This window comes from Marmota flaviventris, chromosome 3 (assembly GCF_047511675.1).
Source record: "Marmota flaviventris isolate mMarFla1 chromosome 3, mMarFla1.hap1, whole genome shotgun sequence".
NCBI lineage: Eukaryota > Metazoa > Chordata > Mammalia > Rodentia > Sciuridae > Marmota > Marmota flaviventris.
Window position 1 is genome coordinate 125,033,130 of NC_092500.1, and position 22,594 is coordinate 125,055,723.

A 22,594-nucleotide genomic window follows, 5' to 3' on the forward strand; every position below is an offset into this window, starting at 1 on the left:
GAATGAACTATTTGCATAATCAAAAAAAAAAAAAAATCTGTTTCCACTTTGTTTGGTTTTGGTTTTGAAATCCCTGGTAGTGGCGCCACCTGCTGGTACATTTGGGGAAGAGCTGTGGAGGAAGGTGGATCTGAATTTTTAAGGATCAGGAAGACTTTGGTTGGAACTTCAGACACTTCAGTTTCTAAATCTGATCAATATTTCTTCAAAGACTTTCCTAGGAGCTTCTGCTGTATTTTCAAAATTCCTATTGAACAGGCAAACAGGGAATCACAGACTGTTGGGGACTCCTTTTTTTGGGCTGCCTCTTTGCTTCCTTCCTTTCTTCCTTCCTTCCCTCCTTCCCTTTCTTTTTTCAAGACTGGGGATTGAACCCAAGGCCTTATGCATACTAGGCAAGTGCTTTATCACTAAGCTACAACCTCAGTCCCTTTTTAAAATCTTATTTTGAGACAGGGTCTCGCTAATTTGATCAGACTGGTCTGGAATGTACAATCCTCCTGCCTCAGCCTCCTGGGATTACAGATGCATCACCACAAAGTCTGTTCTTTTCTATTGACCCTGTTCTTCCTGTCCTTATTCACCCATCAGCCCTTGTCCAGGAGCACCCAGGGTTAAATGCCTGGAATGAAGTGACAGGAACAGTGGTGTAGGGGAGGGCCTGTAGGAGTGGCCAGAGGGAAATGGGTTTGGTTGTGTTGGGGCCCTGGCCTCTTTTACTCATGAATGACACTTAGGTGGAGAAGGAGGGTTATTATATCAGGTGACCCTAAAGCAGTATTAAGTGGTGAAATCCTCCCTCCCACCTCAGTGATCACAGGCTTGCCAACTTTCCTCTTAGAAAAATGGGGATAGCTTCGGAGGGGCAAGAAAAGTTCTCTTTCCTCAGCATCTGGTCAAGTTTGAGTCCTGATGATTACAGTTGCTTAGTGCTTAAGCAAAAGGGTGTGGCTGCAGAGCAAGAGTGACTTGGTCTTTTTCGAGAGGAAGCCTGGCCTCTGGGATAGCTCTCCTGTCCACCAGGACATGGTGTACTGTTTTCAATTTTTGCTCTTTGGGGGAGTCTTTTGTCATTAACTCTGCATAGCTCCAAATACCCTGTAGTACTGTGTCCCATAGGAGGCTCAGCCTGCAGAGCAGCCCTCCCAGTTCCTATACCTTTGTAGGCTGTCCTGCTTATTTTCCTTATGATATTGACTTCTCCATCACTCCATCCATCTGCCTGCCCACCTACTCATGTTACGGGTTACCTACTTAATGTGCTAAGCATTTTGCCAGACAGTGGATTGCAAGCACTCAACAAGATGGGCCAGTTGCCCATTTGGCAGTGACCAAGTCATTAGCAAATGCAGTTAGAGAGCAGGCACATGGAAAATGCAAGAATAACCAAGGTTTAGAGGCTTTACACACCAGGCTTATGTGTTGGAGTTGAAAACTGAGTCTGGTAGCAGGGCTGATTTAATGATGACATGATCTATGGACCTGTCGATCAGGAAAGACAAAAGATAGGGAGAAGGAGATGGACCAGATCAGAACATGAGGAGAAAGGGGAATTTTTGTCTATCGTAATTACAATTGTAATTGCACAATAGTATCCTAATAGCAGTGTGTGTGTGTTATGTTCATAATGGGGGCAGGGAGAACAGGTGAGGAGGGAACAATATAAGAAGGTAAGTCTTAGCTGAAATTTTCTCATCCATCCTAGGAATTCCCATTTCTGTCTTGGTGTCATGTAACATCCTAGGGGTTCTGAGTTCTGTTCTGTCATGCAATATGACTGGAAAATGACAAACCTGGACCTTATCCACTTAGGCCCCACCTCCACTCTGCCTACCTGTTCAAAATAACCATTACTTACATGTTTTTGGTATGCCTTTGCCATATACCAAGAATAGAAGAAAGAGCCAGATGAAGATTGTGCCTGCATTTATTTAAGATATTATTATATTGTTCATTCCTTTTAGGACTTGGTTCTAGAGGAAATAAATTTCTTTCTTTTTCTTTTCTTTTCTTTTTGGTACTGGGATTGAACCCAGGGGCACTTTATCACTGAGTTACATCCCCAGCCCTTTTAATTTTTTACTCTGAGACAGGACAGGGTCTCATTAAGTTGCTGAGGCTGGCCTTGAACTTATGATCCTCTTGCCTCAGCTTTTCCCCAGTCTCTAAGATTACAAGCATATGTCACTGTGCTCCACAAAAAAGTTTCTTTCTTAAAATAATGGTAGGTTTGCTGTGTTTATATCTCTGTAATTCATCATCCATATCTATTTCTCTAGATTTGGATCATCCTCACCATCTTTAGTTATAGTTTTATATGTATAGATTTGGAGCTAGACATAGACCTAAATCTACATTTAGAGATATAAATAGATACAGATCTAGACATTCCCACATGGATATAGATATCTATTTTTGCCATGGTAGGGAGAAACTCATATCATTTTTAATAAAAAACTAAAAAAAATAAATAAAATGAAATAAATAAAAATGACACATGCTCCCTAAATAAAAAAAAAAAAAATTAGCCAATACAGAATGGGGGAGAAATGAACAGCCAAAATCATATCACCCAAAACACCTCTGTTTATTTATTTTTTTCTTTTTCTGTTTAATATTTTGAGTTTTTTTTTTTTCTCCCAGTATTGGGGATCGAGCCTGAGGTGCCTATCCTCCTATCTCAGCCTCTCCAGTAGTTTGGATTAAAGGCATGGGACTCCATGCTCACCTGAGAATATTTTTATTGTCTTCTGTACTGCCTATAGGTTTATAAAATAGAAGCAGAAGTAACCATATGTATGTACAACTTTGAATCCTGCTGTTTTGCCAGGATAAATATAACCTTTGACCATAGGGGAACTTGACTTTCAACACTAATAAATTTGTTCTGTTTTATGTTATTCATTTTCTATTTCCACTGAATAGTTGTATTTTACTTTTTGTATTCCACTATAAAGCACCTCAAACCATTACTAAAAATTAAAGAGTTGGTCTTCTCTGGGTAGCTGTACCTTCATGATGAGAGGGGCACCAACCAGGCTGTCTGCAGGAACTTCCAATCTAGCACCAGGCTCACCTAGGTGTTTGCATGGGACAGGCCAACAGGAAGGGTGAGCAGGTGATGCCATCTACACAGAAGCAAGACCTCTCAGGGAGGGAGAATCTGTGAGGATGTAGGGACCGGAACACGGAAGGGGGTGATGTGGTAGGTCTTGAGGAGAACTGGGAGGATCTTGGCATCCTGAAGGAGCACAGCCTCTGCAGTCAAACACCAGCTGTGGGACTAACACGGGTCACCGTAGCTCCCTGAACCTCAGCTTCCTCATTTGTAAGATGTGGATAATAGCACATTCTTTGCAAAAATAGTGTGAGGACTAAGTAAAATAACATGTGAAGCACCTGGCATAGAGAAGACGTGAAACAAAAAAGGGGATATTTTGATAATTGCATCCAGGAGTTGTAGTAGGTGATGAAGCCCATAGCTTGAATATTTGAAGGTCAATTAAAGGGTCTTTGGAATAGTTCAGAAAAAAAATGCAGTTTTGGGAGGGGGGTACAGGGGATTGAACCCAAGAGTGCTTGACCACTGAGCCACATCCCCAGCCCTTTTTAATATTTTATTAAAGACAGGGTCTCACTGAGTTGCTTAGGGCCTTGCTAAATTGCTGAGGCTGGCTTCAAACTCGTGATCCTCACAAAATTGCAATTTAGACCCCTTCCTCCATATTTCCTCTGAATAAGGATGAGAAGGTGACTTGTCCATAGGTGATTACAGGAGAGGCTGCGTCAGCAGATGAAGCACGGGAAAGGGATGCCAAAGACATGCACGGTGAGTGCTGAGAGATGTCCAGAGCTTGCTTCCCTGGTGCAAACATGCAGGAAGGTAGAGGGTGGGGAGAAGGGGGCTGTGGGGTGCTGCTTCCTGTTTGAGATGGTTTAGGTTGATGGGAGAGGATTTCTCTCCCATGTGCTGACTGCATCAATGACTTAAATAGGGGTTCCCTGCTTCTTCCTCCAGGGCTCGGTCCTCATCCCCAACCCTCTCTCTTTTTTTTTTTTTAAGACAGAGAGAGAGAGAATTTTTTAATATTTATTTTTTTTTTTTAGTTCTCGGCGGACACAACATCTTTGTTTGTATGTGGTGCTGAGGATCGAACCCGGGCCTCACGCATGCCAGGCCAGCGCGCTACCGCTTGAGCCACATCCCCAGCCCCCCAACCCTCTCTTGACTGAAACCTCCACAGTGTAGACTGGTCACTGCTCAATTGTTCCAGGGTCAGTCCTTGCTGTCCATTACTCCTTTGATCCAGTCCACGTAGTTGAGTACTTTGGTGTAGAAGCCGTACCCCTTGCCACACCCAATGCCCCAGGATACGATGCCTGTGGCCACCCAGCGATGGGTGCGATCATCCCACACCACATAGACACTACCACTGTCCCCCTGGCAGACACTGTTCATCTGCATCTTATCCCCAACACAGAACATGTTGTCAGAGAACACCTCAGTTCGATACCTCTCCCGGAGCCAGGCCTCACAGGCCTCCCTTGGAGCTACAGGCAGCCGTGAGTATTTCAGTTCCTCAGTTAACCAGCCCATCTCCACACCAAACCCACTGACATAGCCCCACAGGCCATCAAGGTAGAGGCTCTCGTTGTCAGGCAGACAGACTGGGAGGAGGTTGGGGCCCAGGGGGACGCTGTGCTGGAGCTCCAGGAGGGCGATGTCCCCATTGAAGTTGTGGGACTCGTTCTGATGGTAGTCTGGGTGCACAAAGACCCGGCGGACAGGGTAGTTTCCCACTTTCAGCATCTCAGCTATGTCTGTGTGGCCCAGGAACACATTCACGCTCCGGTTCTTCCTGAGGCAGATGCTGTCCTTAGGCTGGATGGTGTGGGCAGCAGTGAGGATCCATCTGTCGCCCAGTAGGGCCCCGCCCCCACGTCCATAGATGCTGGTGAAGGCTTGCCAGGGGAAGTTGCCCAGTTTAGCTTTGGAAGAACCCAGGATCTTTGGGTTCTGGGCAATGGGGGTGACTGGCTGTCCACAGACTGGGAGAGAGAGGGAGAAGGGAACAATCAGCCCTGCTACCAGACACATGGATTACAGAGCTGCTCTGTGAGTGTTGTGGTGGATGCATAAAGAAGGCCCCAGGTAATGCTCTGCATGGGATCAGGACCTTACGATGACACAGACCCATGAGTGTAGACCACAGGGACTGACGGAAGCAGTGAGTCAACTCTGACACTACTGGGCACATAACCTGTGTGGGACTCAGGACAGTGGACTGAGAGGTGGGGAGCCTGGATGAGCACTTTTGGGACTGACTCTGTGGGGCTCCCTTTCCTGCCTCCTCGGCCATCTTTAAGCCATTCCTCTAGACTCTTGGTGGGACTACCCCTGGGCCACATCATGGTGCCAGCAGAGTTTGTCTTTAGTACCTCTTGCCTGTTTTCTATGTCATTTCCTAATTTGTATCATGTGCATCTTCTGTCCTCCAACCCACTCCCTGAGCAGGAAACTTCAGGCTCGCCCTATGGTTTTCTGTGGATCCTATTGGATTTGGAAGGTAATGCTTTAGTTGAAAATGTGGCCAGGTGCAGTGGTGCACACCTGTAATCCCAGCAACTTGGGAAGCTGAGGAAGGAAGATCGCAAGTTCAAGGCCAGCCTTGGTAACCTAGTGAGACTCTGAGCAACTTAGTGAGACCTTGTCTCAAAATAAAAAATAAAAAGGGCTGGGGATGTGGCTCAGTAGTAAAGTACCCCTGGATTCCACCCTCAGTACTGGAAAAACAAAAGTGAATTATAAGTGATGGGTTTGAACCTTCATATTGCTGGTGAGATGTAAAATGTGGCAGCTTCTATGAAACACAGTTTGGTGGTTCCCCAAAAAGTTAAAGATGGAATTATCATATGATCCAGCCACTTCACTCATATCAGTATATTATTCATAATAGGCAAAAGTGGAAAGAAGGGACTGGGGCTGTAGTTCAGTGGCAGAGCACTTGCCTAGCACATGTAAGGCACTGGATTTGATCCTTAGCACTGCATAAAAATAAACAAATAAAATAAAGGCATGCTGTCCATCTACAACTACAAAAAATTTTAAAAAGTGAAAATAATCCACATGACATGCCCATCAGTTGATATATGGATAAATAAAATGTGGTATATAGGCACAAATGGATATTATTTAACTATAAAAAGACTGAGGGCATAGCATGGTGGTGCTCAACTGTAATAAGAGCAGCTCAGGAGGCTGAGGCAGGAGGAAATTCAAAGCCAGCCTCAGCAATTTAGTGAGGCCCTAAGCAACTTAGTGAGACCCTGTCTTTAAATAAGTAAATAAAAAGGGCTGGGATGTGGCTCAGTGATTAAGCACCCGTGGGTTCAATCCCTGGTACCAAAAAAGAAAAAAAAAAAAAAGAATAAAAGGAATGAAGTCCCCTGTGCACAGTGGTGCACGCCTGTAATCCCAGCAGCTCAGGAGGCTGAGGCAGGAGGATCCTGAATTCAAAGTCACTTCAGAAAAAGCAAAGCACTAAGCAACTCAGTGAGACCCTGTCTCTAATATAAAATACAAAATAAGGCTGGGGATGTGGCTCAGTGGTCCAGTGTTCCCGAGTTCAATCCCTCTGTACTACTGCACCCTGAAAAAGAATAAAGTACTGCTACAAAGTATACATATTATAACATTGATGAACCTTGAAAACATTATACTAGGTGGGAGAAGCCAGACATATATTGTGTGATTCTACTTGTATGAGATGTCCAGAATAAACAAATCTACAGAGACAGAAAGTAGATGAGTGGTTTCCAGGGGATGGAGGAACAGAGAGTTAGAGGTACTGGGTTTTTCAGATGGAGGATGGTGGAAATGTTCTGGAATTAGTGGTATTGTTTTTACAAAATCTACTGAATTGTACACTTCAAAATGGTTAAAATGGTGAATTTTGTCTCAGTTAAAAAAAAAAAACCAAAACAAAACGTAGAGGGCTAGGGCATAGCTTACTGGTTAGAGCACTTGTCTAGCATATGCAAGGTCCTGGGCTTGAAGCTTGGCACCCTTCCCAACACACACACACACACACACACACACACACACACACACACACACACACACACACGTCTGCCATAGTGTAGCATCTAGGCAGGAAGATTTTGGGAGGGCAGGCAGAAAGCCTGTCTGTACCCTTAAAATACATACAGAGAGAATTTTCTCTTATTTCAACTTTCCTTTTCTTCCTCATTCACTCACCCAACTGATTATCCTCTTGTGCTTTTCTTTTCTCAGACATACTTTGACCCTTGAAGAATAAGGGACAAGCTCCTTGGCTCTTCTTTTCTGGGCCTTCCTAATTTCCTCCTCACTTTCTGTTCTCACACCTCTCTCTCTCTCTCTCTTTTTTTTTTTGTGGTCCTGGGGATTGAACCTAGGGGCACTTAAATTCTGAGCCACATCCCCAGCCCTTTTTATTTTGCGATAGGATCTCGTTAAGTTGATCAGGACCTCACTAAACTGCTGAGGCTGGCTTTGAATTTGTGATCTTCCAGTCTCAGCCTCCCAAGGTGCTGAGATTACAGGCGTGCACCACCATGCTCATCTACTCTCATCTCCTCTTTCTACCCCAAGGCTTTCCTTTAGTCCCCTGTGTCCCACAGGTCAAGTTACAGCTGAGGCTTGTTTGGGAGTGACCATGAGAACAGCACTGGGCAGGTAACTACTCACCAGGTACACACTGAGGAATCTCCACCCCATCCTGTCTGTCCTTCCAGGTCCCCCAGGATGGGCAGCTGAGTGTCCCTGAGGAGCAAAATGGGGGTTGGGAGCAAAGAAGCAGACTCAGAACTGGAAGGTGTCAGGCTAACAGATTAGGTCCTTCGAGGGCCTTAGTAGGTCTTTGGGTGGGAGTGAGACAGATGGAAATTGCTTATTCAGCAGATGGGAACTCACCCGCTGGCACTGCCTGATAATAGGGTTCCTGGCAGTGTCTATGGATCTTGGAGGAGTTGGCTCCCGGTACAATGATGGGTTCAGAGCCTCCACTGGCCTGGTTGATGGGCTGACTGCAGCTCACAACTGTAGGAAAATAGCTGTCATTAGGCCTCACACAGACTTGCAAAGTGGCAACTCAGGAACTGGTTCTGGCCATAACTATATTTTGTTTGACTTGAACAGTGCTTTTTAAAAAGTATTCGAAGGCCAGGTGCCATGGCACATACCTGTAATCCCAGCAACTCTGGAAGATGAGGCAGAAGGATGGCAAGTTTGAGACCAGCCTCAGCAACTTAGTGAGACCATGTCTCAAAATAAAGTATAAAAGAGGGGCTATAGATGTACCTCAGTGGTAGAGCACACCTGGGTTCAATCCCCAGTACCCCCCCCCCCAAAAAAAAAATTGAGCTAGTTCTTACTAACTGGTTGTCAACATGCAAAGACTTCAAAAATAACTATGGCTAAGTGGGATATGGGGGAGACAGAGACTTCCAAACATGGTTGGTGGGAGTGTAAATCAGTAAAACCTTTATGGAGGGGAATTTAACAATACCAAAAATAAAAATGCAAGTCTTTTTTGACCGACCATTTCAATTTCTAAGACTTAAAGATGCTCTCTTACACACACTCAGAAATGTATATGTAAGGCAATCCACATCATCATTGTTTATGGCAGTAAAATATCTATTGGCAGAGAATTGATTAAATAATTATGACATGTCAATCAAAGGGATATTCTGTGATCATTAAAAAGGAATGAGTCAATGCTAATCCTATGCATATGGAATGATTGTTAAGATACAGCAAGTGAGAGGGTGGAGTTGTTGCTCAATGGTAGAACGCTTGCCTGGCATGTGTGAGGCACTGGGTTTGATTCTCATCACCACATATAAATAAATAAAATGCAGGTCCCTTGACAACTAACTAACTAACTAACTAACTAACTAATTAAATAATTTTAAATAAAGATATAGCAAGTGAAAAAACAATTTAGAACATTGTATATAGTATGTAACACACACATAATATATCTTCAAAGTGTATAGAATATTTTGGAAGAATATGCAGGAAATGGAAAGCAAAGTTGTTTCTGGAGAAAGTAACCAGGAACTAAGGGCCAGAGATCAGAGGAACACTTATCACACTATCTACTGTGTTTTTGCCTTTTAATTTAACACATGGAAGTACTTTTTTTAAAAAAAAGTCTGAGTCACCATTTGAAAAATCTAAAATTTTACTTAAAACTCTTTTTGGCTTCTCTTGATCTGTAAATCTGCCTGGAAACAATGGCTGGAGCTAAGCAATGATTTCCCCTTAATTGGGCTGCTTGCTAGTAGGGTCAAGAATGGGGCAAGGATGGGGTCCACCCAGATGTCCCTGAACCCCTAGCCTCAGCAGTCACTCAAGTTTCCACTTGTCCCTTCAAGATACCAGTATAGTGGCACCCCCTACTCCACAGAAAATTTTAATTAAGCTTCTCCAGAGACCCTCACCATAATTGTTCTTAGACTATCAGCAAGAATTTCTGCAAAAGAGTTTCAAAAGTGGTTAAGCTTCCTATTTCCTGTTGCTCTATCTTGTCATAACTATCTTGTGGGCCCGGAGGAGATCAGCACTCCAGATGTTGAGAACCCCTTTACTAGTTTTTCACAACATTTATGGGCTATCTAGTGTAGTAAATTTTCTAGTCTAAAATTACATATGATTGTAAGAGTTTTTAGGCGGAAAGTGTGTTTACAAAAGCAGAGTGTGATGAAGGAAGCACACAGGCTCCTTTAACACAGCCTCTAGCCTTAGCTAGGAAGCCTTTGCAGGGCTGTTTACATTTCAAAGGAAAGTAGTTAGATTCTGGGGAAAGTCTTTTTTTTGGGGGGAGGGTACTCAGGGGCACTTGGCCGCTGAGCCACATCCCCAGCCCTATTTTGTATTTTATTTAGAGACAGGGTCTAACTAAATTGCTTAGCTTCTTGCTTTTGCTGAGGCTGGCTTTGAACTGGATCCTCGGAGCCCCTGGGATTACAGGCCTATGCCACCACAGGTGGGGGTGGGGGTGGGGTTGTGGAGAGGGGGGGAGTGAGGGGTGTCCAAAAGAGTAGATGAGTAGATGGTGCTGGTGCTAATTAGGTTCCTTGGAAAAACCAGCTGGTGGGGTGTGGGGAGGGAGAAGGGGAGGCAACTGTCCCTTTCCCAGGCACTGATTTTCACAGAGAGTGTCCTAGAGTTATTTTTGTATCCAGGCTTGGGTTGATTGCCCAGAACAATAGAAAAAACCTACTTTTATGTGAACTTCTGCAGATTGTGAGTCTCTGAGCTCCCCCTCCCCGTATACACTGGGTATAAAGTTTTAAACATTTCTGAACTTTGGGTTCAGAGAAATTAACTGATTTAGGTGAAAGCCTTCCTCTGGACCTGGGCTACAGCCAATACTGCTTCCTGCTGATTCCTCAGTGTCCAGCTTCATCTGTCCTACAACACCGGGACCACAGCTGGGGACAGAGGCTCTCTGCCTGCACCCAAGGAGGGATACTCACCCACAGCTTGGAAGAGGGCCAGAAAGCCTTTGTGGAGATGGGTGGTCTTATCTTTGGAGGAAGTGTGTGCACGGAAGGTCAGCCGAAATCTCCTCCCTGAGGACACAAACTCCCCCTGACCAGGGGGGCTGCCCAGAGAGGAGCCCTGCTTACCACAGAGCTGGCTCAGATCTATCCTACTAGCTGAGATCTGAAAGGAAGACACAGAGGAGTGAGAGGTCAGGTAAGTATACAGTGAGTCTGCACCACTGGTGGACACAGGGTCACTTTTGGGTTAGTTGGTGTGTGACTCCAGTCCCACCTAGAAGGTCTGCACCTCTCTGGCACTCAAAGGCCACACTTTCTTTTTCTTTTTCTTTTTTTTTGGTACTGGGAATTGAACCCAGAGGCACTTAACCACTGGGCCACATCCCCAGGCCTTTTTAATACTTTATTTAGAGACAGGGTCTCCCTGAGTTGCTTAGGGCCTCACTAAGTTGCTGACTCTGGCTTTGAATTTGCTATCCTCCTGCCTCAGCCTCCCAAGCTGCTGGAATCATAGGCAGGTGCCACCGCGCCCAGCTTGTGCCTCAGTATTTTGAGAAAAGCTGTACATTCCTGGATAAGAGTTTGGAAGAAATTAGTTACAGGGAGAACTAAGCAAACTAAAAATTGAAACAAAACCCAACAACCTTCCCGCCCTTAGAGAACTCCCTGTCATTACTGACTCCTGGGAAACCCAAAAGTTGGAGAAGGAAATATAATTACTGAATACTATGTGCACAAATGTGAAATAATAAATATAGATTCAACTAATAATGATAACATTGATAAACTGGGAAAATTGGGCAAGGGAAATGTGGATGGTGAAGGTCTAAGAAAGATAAAACCAGTCCTTATTTTCTATGGTTGGAATTAATAGGAAATGAGAAATAATGAAAAATGAATAATAGACTAAAATTGAAAAGTGAGTAATAGACTGAAAATGAACAATGCATAATATAATAAGCATTATTCATATATATGAAGGTAAATACCAAATGAAACCGTTACATGAATTGGAAAGGATTGCTCCTGGGGAGCAGCATTTAAGGGGGTGTGAGAGGAGTAGACTGCAGACTGCTATTTCTCATTAGAAGCCTTGAAAGACCCTGCTTTTTTTTTAAAAAAAAAATATGTGCATGTTTTATTTTGATATAAACAAAATTTAAGCCAAAAGACAATATAAAGTACTGTTCTAAAAATGTCCTCATTCTGAATAATGCCCATGCCCTAAGAAGTCTTGGGGTATCTTCGCCAAGGTAAACTTTTCCCAGGAACTCAACAATAGCTGATGTGTGAGTCCTTGACCTTTTCCTCTAGAGCTGCAATGTTTATGTTTCCTTTTGTAAGTCTAAAATGCAAGACCTGTCCTGCCACTTTCTCTTTTGTCCTCCAGCACTCAGATAGTAGCCAGGGACAGAGACACTGGTAGGAAGCCATGTTTTGGGTAGACTGCCACTTCCCTGACTTGCACTCTTCATCCCCCTGCCCCCCCCCCCCCATGGGCGATTCAGGGCAGATTCACCTCCCACTGCCCCTGGGAGTCTCCCTCCCCAGGGTCCCTGAAAGCCCTCTCCCCGAGCTCACTGTGACAGAATCCCCTTCTGGAAATGGCTCTAAGTCGAAGTCCTGGAAGACTAACTTCACAGTAAACCCTCTGGAGCCTCAGTGCTGCTCTCTTGGCCTTTAAGATATGGCTTTGGGTACCCAGGGGATGTCAGCTCCTGGGGGAGTCACTAGGCCAAGGGCACACACAGAGCCCTGTGTGGGGTAAGACTGGAGGACTCCCCAGAGGAGGAGCCAGCACCTGTGAGTAGGGGAGGCCATGGATATATGAAAATAACATATATCCATGGCCAAGTGACAATAAGGAATAGGAAGGCCTGTGGCAAAGGCAGGGCCAGTAGCTTTGGCCTCAGCCCTTGAGGCCTGGCCACTTCCTGTCTACTCCCTCATTATTACCCTTTCCTCACCCAATTCCTACAGCCTCCCATTCGGCTTGAGCTGCAGAACTCAGTTTTCCACCCTCTGAGGACATTGCCATTGCTCCTTTCCCTGGAGAGTCTCATCTGCAGAAGGGCTGCCTTCTGCCTGGATCTGAAGCAGCAATGAGGGTACAAGAGGGGGACATTTAAATGTTTCCTGTTCAGAGCATTAAGCCTGACCAGCTCCAGGGAAGAAGGCTGCTAGAGGCCATAAGCAAACTCCAGTTCCCTCTGGACTAACTGCTCTGTGCGTGTGTGTGCGTGGGCTGTGTGTACATAGGCTGCATGTGTCCTGTTCCCTGTCCTATCCTCCCTCTCCTCACCCTTTTCCTCTTCCAGGCCTCTCCCCGGGGCACACTTACATCTTGCCTGGGCAGCTTGTGGAGGGAGGGCTTTTCCAGAGATAGCTCCCCAACTCTGGGACCAGCCATCTGGAACCAGACATCTGGAACCTGCTAGAGGACTTGGCCCAGGCCAGGGAACAGGAGGTGGGGCTGGAGAAGGCTCTGTGGGCCCTGTGGGGAGGAGGGAGAAGTTACTGGAAATGAGTTGAGTAACTAGTTCCCTTTTTCTAATTCTCTGGGTTGAGTGCCACCTGCTGTCCAATAGCTTATCCACCACAACTGGGAAAAACAATCTCCAAAACCATGCTGGCCTTCAGGCATCAGAGTGGAGGGCACCACCTTTTGACACTTTTTTTGATTTTTGTATACAGTAAAAACTAATTTTTACTGTATGTGTATCACGTGTGGTATGATGGCTTGAGCCTTTAACCAGTCATCTCTCTCCCTCCCACTCCCTTACATTACCATCCTGCAGCTTGGAGAACCTGCGACCCATGAACTTGAGCATTCTTTTCCTCTCCCTTTTCACCAAAGATGGGTTGGGGTCATTCGACTTACACCATCTTTTATTTTATTTATTTATTTTTGGTACTAATGTGTACTTAACCACTGAGCTCACTCCCCAGCCGTTTTTAATTTTATCTTGAGACAGGTTTTGCTATGTTGTTGAGGCTGGCCTTGAACTTGTGATCCTCCTGCCTCAGCCTCTTGAGTTACTGGAATTATATGTGTTTGCTGCTTGGCTTATATAGTCTTTTAAATCCCTCCCATAACCTCTGGAAGTTCCTTATCTACCATGGTCAGGGCCACAGGTGAGCTCAAGTATCCCCACATCCCTAGGAATCAGCTCAGCTGTCACTTCAAATTTCTTAAGCAGATACAAGAGGACAATTGGGGTCAGAGGCTCCCTCACTACACTCCCGGGAAGGACTCTTACTCATGGCTTGGCAGTGGGCCAGGAAGCCCTTGTGGAGGTAGGTGGTCTAGTCCTCAGAGGAAGCAATTGTATGGAAGGTCTAGACACATACCTGTCTTGAGAAGAATCTACTGTTTCTTCCATTTTACTTTTAGTAACTTGGTTTTTCACAAAGGCAGCAAGTTATAATCCCTAACAGGGTATGTTCTGGATGTTTGGTTTTTCCAGATTAAAAAGGTTTGAAAGAGCCACAGTCCATAGCTATAAGGGGATGGCAGAGTCATACCTGATGTCCCAGGCAAAGTCTAGAAATCTACTCTACCCTGTGCACCATGTCCCAACCCCAAATACACCTGGGGATGATCTCCAAAATTCATCTTTTGAGGAACAGGCCCTTCTGGCTGGGATTTCTTCCTTCCCCCCAAAGCACTGAAACCCACTCTGTCGTCTAACTCTTAGGATCACATATAGCAGTTGGAAATCCAGAGTTGCTTTCATGGGGTGCCCAAGGTTCCAATCCCACAACCCACCTGTTGGGAAGAAACCAGTGTGGCTCAGGTCAGGGCTTATTCCCCTGAAAAATCAGGGAGGATCAGAACTATCCTCTGTTCCTGAGCTATTCCTAAGAGGGGTGGGGACTGGAATACTAGTTTAGCAGGTCTGAGGAGACTTCCCTGGAGATGTTCTGGAGGAAACGAGGAAAAAGGCCTTTAAAGGAGGCTCCAGAGCATATAGGAGGCCCAGCTGTCCTGATGTGCATGTGACTGAGGGGCTTCCTGCGTTTTCAGTTTTATAACAAAGCAAGTTCTGGGAAAACCAGGACATTGGCTGCCCCTTCATGGACAGGGGTTAAAGTGCTGGATGGAAAGAGGACAGGAAGCCAAAAGAGAAAGAGACAGTGACATCCCTAGAGCTGGTGATTGTGTCAGTCTGGGGCTAGATGTATGGGTCCCTGTTTGGGTAAATCTGACAACTTGAATATGAGGATCTGCTTTGTTCTCACTTAAGTGGTGTAGCTGCAGGGTGTTGAGGTCCAGGGTCCAGTCTCCAGGGACTTGGCCCTGGAGATGGAGCCTGACAGCTGTGTGTAGCTGGTGTGAGGCCTACAACTGTGCTTCTATCCTGTTTGCAGCACCACCTCCCCTGCACCTAGGCTTCTTCTCCAGCTTGCAGGGACACAGAAGTAGCTGTTGCTCTCTGGTTTCTAGCCTGGGCAGGAGAAGCAGAATAGCTACCTAAGTAATTATGGGCATAGATGCAGACACAGGCTTTTCAGGACTGACACTGCAGGATGGCACACTTGTCCATGTCTGGGTGGGGAGATAGGAAAGATGAGAAGTTGATGATGTGGGTTTTAGAGCTGTGGGGACGGAGCAGGACTGAGGGAGAACTAGCACTCCTTCCTTAATTTCATCACCAGCAGCTTTTGTTCACTTTGATCTCTCTGGGGCCACAGGTGGATGCTAGAATAGGCTGTGAAGGTTATAGCATCGGGCCTCTGAGCCACTCCCTTGAGCTCCAACCTCTAAAAGTGGGTTTCCTCTCATTGTGTGATGCTTGGCTCATAACCAGGCTGGAAGCAGCTTGAGTGTATCAGATATTTCTACCTTTGCTTCTCTAAATAATGCATGCATGGAACAGACTCCACTAAGCTGAAAAGATCTGAACTTACATTTGAGCTATTGTTTATCTCAAGACAGTTTGTAGCTTAAGTAAATAGCCTACTGGAAGCACACACACGTAACAGAAGAATGGAGATGGCAGAAGGAAAAGTCAGTGATCTTTCCTCTGAACAACAGAGGAAAATATTCTTTAAAAGAGCAGAAGTTCCAGGAAACCGTTAGACAATATAAAAAAACAAAACAAAACACAAAATATACGTTTTCTTGGAATTTCAGGAGAGAGAGAAAGAGAATGATGCAGAAGAAATATTCAAAGAAACAGTGACTGAATTTTCTCTCATTTTGGTGAGAGATACATATTTTTAGACTCAAGAAGCTTAGTAACCCCAAAGCAGAGTTGAAAGTAAAAAATAAAAAAAGCACACATTGACATATCTTAGTCAAACTTCAAAAAAAAAAAAAAAAGCAAGATAAAGAAAATATCTTGAAAGTAGTCAGAGAAAAAGGACACATAACATAACAGAGAAGAATATTTTCAATGTCATTGTCTTGTCATCAACAACTAGGCAGACTAGGAGACAGTGGAATAACATCATTAAAGGGCTGAAAGAAAAAAAGTCGGCCAAGTTTTTTTTTCGAGTGAAGATATTTTTCTAATATGAAGATGAAATAAATCTACAGATTTTGTCAGCAGCAGACCTGCACTGTGAAGAGTGCTGAATAAAGTTCTTCAGGCTGAAGGGAAATGAGGCTAGATGGAAGAGCAGAGCCATAGGCTGGAATAAAGAAGTAAATTTGTAGGTGAATGTAAAATACATTTTCCTTATCAAGGTCTTTAAAATACATAAAAAGCCTTAAGGCAAAAATTATCACACTGTATTGTAAGGTTTATAAATGTATAGATGTGCCCGGAGTTGTGGCTCACACCTGTAATCCCCGCAGTTTGAGAGGCTGAGACAGGAGGATGGAAAATTCAAAGCCAGCTTCAGCAGCTTAGCGAGGCCCTCAACAATTCAGTGAGACCCTGTCTCTAAATAAAATACAAAAGAGGGCTGAGGATGTAGCTCAGTGGTTTGGTGCCCCTAGGTTCAATCCCTGGTACCAAAATAAATAAATAAATAATAAAAACAAAATATATCGTGCAGAGGGGAGTGAGAGGATGGTTGGAGCTGTGGGGATGGGAAGGACAGTAGAATGAGACAGACATCATTACCCTATATACATGTATGATTACACTACTGGTGTGACTTTACACCACGTACAGCCAAAGGAATGAGAAGTTGTGCTCCATTTGTGTACAATGTGTCAAAAGGCATTCTACTGTCATGTATAACTAATTATAACAAATTAAAAACAAAACAAAAGAAAAAAATAGAAGGAAGACTAGTAGAATAGAGGAAAGGGATTAGGGGGAAGGAGGGCAGGGAAAGTGGGGGTACTGGGGAATGAAATTGATTAAACTATACTGTTTTATTCTGTGCACGTATGAATATATTATAACAAATCCTACTTTTATGTAATTATAATGCACCAATAAAAAAAAAAGAAAAAGAAACTAAAAAATAAAAATTAAAGGGCTGGGAATATAGCTCAGTTGGCAGAGTGCTTGCCTTGCATGTACAAGGCCCTGGGTTCTAATCCCCAGCACCACACACACACACACACAAATAACTTAAAAATAAAAATAAAATATGTGTAGATGCGATCTACACGGAAACTATAGCATATAGGATGAGTGGTTGAACTCAGAAGGTTATAAATTTCCTTCATGTTACCTGAAGTGTAACAAATATGAACTTTAAGACTAGAAAGTTAAGGGTGTATTCTGAATTCCTGGTAGATGTTTCTCTGGAGAGCAGTTGCTCTCTTCATTGTCTGGGAAGCCCTCTGGGGCGAGAGTCTTAATATCCTTTCAGGGGGTCTATTAGGTCAAAATGATTTTATAAAAGCATTAAGATACTATTTGCTTTATTTCCCTCTCATTCTCTCATGAGTATACAGTGGAGCGTACCAGAGGCTACATGATCTGTGATGATTTATCTATCGCCTGATAACTATTGGAATGTGTGTTGTGTATATTTGTGTTTTAAATTTTTCTTTTTAATTTTTTTTTTCTGTTGATACTGGGGATTGAACCCAGGGGTGCTTTACCACTGAGCCACCATCCCCAGCCCTTTTTATTTTCTATATTGAGACAGGGCCTCCTTAAGTTGCTTAGGGAATCAGTAAGTTGCTGAGGCTGACCTTGAATTTGTGATCCTCCTGCTTCAGCTTTCTATAACTTTGGGATTATAAGCATGAGTCACAATATCTGGCTTTCTGTTTTAATTTCGAAAACATTGAATATTAATAGAAATAACTTACATAAGCAAATACTCTTCAGGGTTTGCAATATTTTTTTTTAAAAATCTCTTTTTTTTTTTTTAAGAAAGAGAGAAAGAATTTTAGAGAGAGAGAGAGAGACAGACAGACAGAATTTTTTAATATTTTATTTTTTTGTTTTTGGCGGACACATCTTTGTTTGTATGTGATGCTGAGGATCGAACCCGGGCCGCACACATGCCAGGCGAGCAGCGCTACCGCTTGAGCCACATCCCCAGCCCCTGCAATAATTTTAAAGTCTATAAAATTTAAAAACAGTTACCCTAGGGCAAACAAAGGTGGGGAGAGGCAAAAATGGTATAGCTAAAAGGACAATATATAAATTAAAGTGGACTTCTGAACTCTGAACTGGTATAATTCAGGGGGACTTATTTCTAACAGGGTGATCAATTAGAAATCATCATGATTGAGCTGGGACTGAGGGGTTTCCTGAAACATGGACCTTTCAATCCTAGGCAAACCAGGACAGTAGGTCACCTTATTCTAATGCGTCAATCACTCACTTTGGCCCCTGTTCCCTTATCCCAATGTGAGCCCCTAGAGAGTATAAGCCATATCTGGCCTATTTTAAGGCCCCTAAATATAGGTAGGAGGATTGAGATTCCTGCAGGCTAGCTGTGAAAAGAAGCAAGCTACAAATTGCAAGTACACTATATTCACAACTATAAAAAACTCCATGAGCAAATTCCCCCAACAACTGTGTCATATTAGAGCACAGGGTTATGGATAATTTAAAGGATGCTTAGTCAAATTTCTGTAATGTTATTAAGTCACTTTACTAGTTACAAAATAAATACATTTAAAATTATAAGCGTGACTGGATCATCCCTTCTAAGCCAGAGAGGATTAGAAGGATGAAGTCACAGATCTTGAAAATAGTGTGAGACTCTGACTCTGGGGATTTTTTTTTTTTTTCTTTCTTCAGTTCCAGAGATTGAACCCAGGTGTACTTTACCGCTGAGCTGCATCCCTAGTTCTTTTTTAATTTATTTTTGAGACAGACAGTTGTTTAGAGCCTTGCTAAATTGCCAAGTTTGGCTTCTTCAAGCCTGCGATCCTCCTGCCTCAGGAGGCCAGTTGTAGATCCTTTTTTTCTTTTCCTTGCTCTACTAGGAATTGTCCATTTTTTCTTTTTCTTCCTTGGGGTACTGGGGATTGAACCCAGGACCTCATATATGCTAAGCAAACACTCAACCACTTAGCTACACACTTAGTCTTCCCCCCTTTATTTTATTTTGAAACAGGGTTCAAGGGCCCAGGCTGGCTTTGAACTTGAGATCCTCCTAATCGTCTCCCAAGTAGCTGGAATTACAGGCAGGCGTGTGCCACTACACCTGGCTCTTTGTGGATTCTTTTAATCCTGGGGAACTGGATAAGTGAGAACAAGGGTGCTCCAGGGACCAGGAATACACTTGGGCTTTGTCTAAAGACAAAGTGATATTCCTCCCCTGCCTCTAGTTCTCACACTTTCTAAACTTACATCTGGGTCCATTGGATTTTGTTTCTCATTAACTGAGGAGGAGCAGAGGGCGGGGGTGGGTGGGGAACAAAAGCAGAAATAATACATGCGTGTAAAGGCAGGAAGTGCATAAACACACTTGAAATTTGGGCTTTTACTTTTGGTTTTGACAATCTTGTTGGTGCTGCCATCTGCTGTCCTGCAAGGGGGAAGGGCCCAACAGAAGAGGGATGTGTTCTGGCCAGGGAGGTTTTTCTGCAGCCTTTGTTTAAAGAAGAATTTGCTCTCTCTCTTGAAATCCAAACAGCCATGGAAGACCCTGGGCCCTGGAGGCAACAACAGCTATTCCTTTCCACGGTTTTCCTGTGTTTAGACACCTTGTCCAGGGTCAGGACATGGTGGGACTTCTACACCCAGCACCACATAGGAAAGAAGATAGAGGACAGCAGCAGGATAAGCAGCCTGAGTGGGCTGAGTTGGGAGCCTGGGCTTCTGTCCTGAATGGCCAGTACTGATTTAGGCAGGGCAGGGATTTAGGGGACAGGATGACCCCAATTAGACTGGGGTTTGTTCTGCATTCTCTTCCACCACCCATGTCATCTCAGGTTTGCAAATTAGGACTCTGATTTCCATTGGTTATGGACACTCAGGGGCCAAATCAATCCAAAGGAGTGTTAAGCCTGCCCTTCTTACCTGGTCAAATCTGTCCATATTCATCAATCATGCCCCTTGCAAGCTGAAAAATTTTCAAGGACTCTATCTTCCAATCCAAAAGATGCAGCCTGAGCTATATGTGGACCATGCAGTTTATTCCTTTGTAACCAGGCTCTATTTGTGTTTTGGCATCTGCACAGTTCTGCCACACATGTGTGTTCCAGTCACATTGATGACATGGTTTCCTGAATGTGTCTCACATTTGCACACATGATTCCCTGGCCAATATCTTGTTCTATATTTTTGGACTGAATATTGAACCCACTGAGCCACCTCCTCTATCCCTTTTATTTTTTATTTTGAGATGGGTTCTTGCTAAGTTGTTGAAGCTGGCCTGGAATTTGTGATCCTCCCACCTCAGCCTCCTGAGTCACTGGGATTATAGGCATGCATTAAGGGTGCCTAGCTCAATAGAATGTTCTTCAGTCAACAGAGACCAAAAAACAGTATAGCATTGTTGTAAAATGGGTGGGCTCCTATGCTACATTCACCAAGCTCAAAGCCAGGCACCACATAGAAGATGTATGACCATAGCCAATTTACATAAGTTTTCTGCGAATATCCTCCTCTTTGGAACAGAGAATGATGGTGCCCATATCAGAAGATTATTGTGATGATTAAATGAGTTAATAACCGATATTGTTTAGGAGAGTGCCTGGCATTTGGCAAACAGTAATGTAAATTATCATCATCATCATCATCATCATCATCATCATCATCGTCATCATCATAATCATCATTACTTGCTTAGAGAGGCCAAAGAGGTTAGGTCAGTGGTTCTCAATCAATTTTTCTTCCCAGGGGATATTTGACAATATCTACAGATTTTTGTTTTGGATTTTACAAGCGGTAGATGCTACTGCCATCTAGTGGACAGAGGCCAGGGACTCTGCCAAGCATCCTACAATTTACAAGGCATTACCCCTGCAACAAAAAATGATTTGGCTCAAAATGTCAATAGTGCCAAGGATGAGAAACCCTGAGTTAGGTGGTCAGCTCCAATCTGCTTGGGTCCAAACCCAGTAATACCCTTTTATTTGATATATAACCTTATTAAATTCCTGAAACTCACCATTCCTTTGTGTCCTTATCTGTAAAATGGGATAATAATGTGTGATGGGGTTCTTGAGAGGAGTAAGTGCCTGGTATGTGGGAATCATGCCACAGGTGCCAGACATTATTATGATTCTCTCTGCATGTGTCTCCTCCACGGGAAAGCCCTTCTTGACTCAGGATCCCATTACTTTCCCTGTGCATATCTTGATACATGATAACCACCTGTCCACTTGTCTGTCTTTCCCACAGGACCGTGAGTTACTTGAGGGAGGATTTGTCCTGCAGGTTGCAACATCCCCAGGACTGAGCACATTTCCTGGCACATTAGGTACCACCTGTGTCTCCGGTGGGGCAGAGCAGGAAGTATGTACTAAGTATGTACTGGAGTTCTTGTTGAAGGAGAAGCAGGTGGTAAACAGGTGTGTTTGGGAGCTAGGGTTGGCATTGGAGGCAGATGGTCTGAGCATAGCCCTGCTCCATTTGCTGTTCCCTAGTGAGAGTTCTGACTTTTACCACGTGACCTCGCTCTTCACCTTTTGTTGGAGAGAGCAACCCAGTGAAAGGAAGAAGGATTCTGTCCCTCTGAGGGCCCAGCTGGCCCTCACCTCATCTGGTGATACAGCTTTTTGGCAGCAATTATATCTGGGACTGGTGTGTGTTCTGCTCCTCCTGGATGTTCTCAGTTGGCAGGCTGGGGGCTGCCTGTAGTCTCTGTCTGGGAGAGCACAATGGGACAGTGTCTCCACACACTTTCCCTGGAATCCTTCTCCTTTCAAGAATTAGATTTGGCTACATCATTGTTTTTTGTTTGTTTTGTTTTTGTTTTCTTTGGGGGGGACCAGGGATTGAACCCAGGGGTACTTAACTACTAAGTCACACCTCAGCCTTTTAAAAATATTTTATTTAGAGACAGTGTTTTACTGAGTTGCTTAGGGCCTTGCTAAATTGCTGAGGCTGGCTTTGAACTCACAATCCGCCTGCCTCAGCCTAATGAGCTGCTGGGATTACAGGTATGCACCACCACACCAGCTCAGATTTGGCTACATTTGATGGCCCCTGCACAAACCTTCTTCCATCTGCATCTCCCCATCTTACTCATCTTATTTTCAGCAGAGAAACTTTGGTTCCAATATCACTGTGCTGGCCCTAGAGGAGTAGGGAGGACCCAGAACCTCCTTCTTCTGGGAGGTATATATGAATCTCTAGGTGTGGCCCTTTTTTGCCTTGTGTATTTGAAATGCTACCTCTTCCTCACTGCTGCTGGTCTTCAGGATCCTCTGCAGAACTGGTCACCTGCTTCCTCCCAGTAAAGACCAGGTGCCATGTGAGTATGCTCCCCATCTCCAGTTATGCCCTCTCTTTGATGACATGAAGCTTACTGAGTGGTGCTCTGATATACTTGCCTTATGAAGCCACAGAATAAGGCTGCACACCAGTGAAAGGGGTGGGTACCACCTGAGATGCCAGATCAATTACATAGGGAAGACATGGCTTCTCAGATAGTATTTAGGCAGGTGGAGCTTACAGAGGATTGAAAGAGAACAGCTGCCTGTCTCTGACCTTCCTTC

At 44.2% G+C, this 22,594-nt stretch overlaps 1 protein-coding gene across 1 annotated transcript; it reads right to left on the minus strand.

Moving 5' to 3' along the window:
* Positions 1–4,076: 4,076 nt before the first annotated feature.
* Positions 4,077–13,045, minus strand: LOC114104928 (complement C1r subcomponent-like protein). The gene is made up of 5 exons (XM_027951260.2): positions 12,896–13,045; positions 10,528–10,717; positions 7,955–8,080; positions 7,730–7,804; positions 4,077–5,049 (listed from the first exon to the last, which is right to left on the minus strand). Exons 1-5 carry the CDS (start codon positions 12,962–12,964, stop codon positions 4,277–4,279), a joined length of 1,233 nt encoding a protein of 410 aa, XP_027807061.2. The 5' UTR covers positions 12,965–13,045; the 3' UTR covers positions 4,077–4,276.
* Between the last annotated feature and the right edge of the window lie 9,549 nt (positions 13,046–22,594).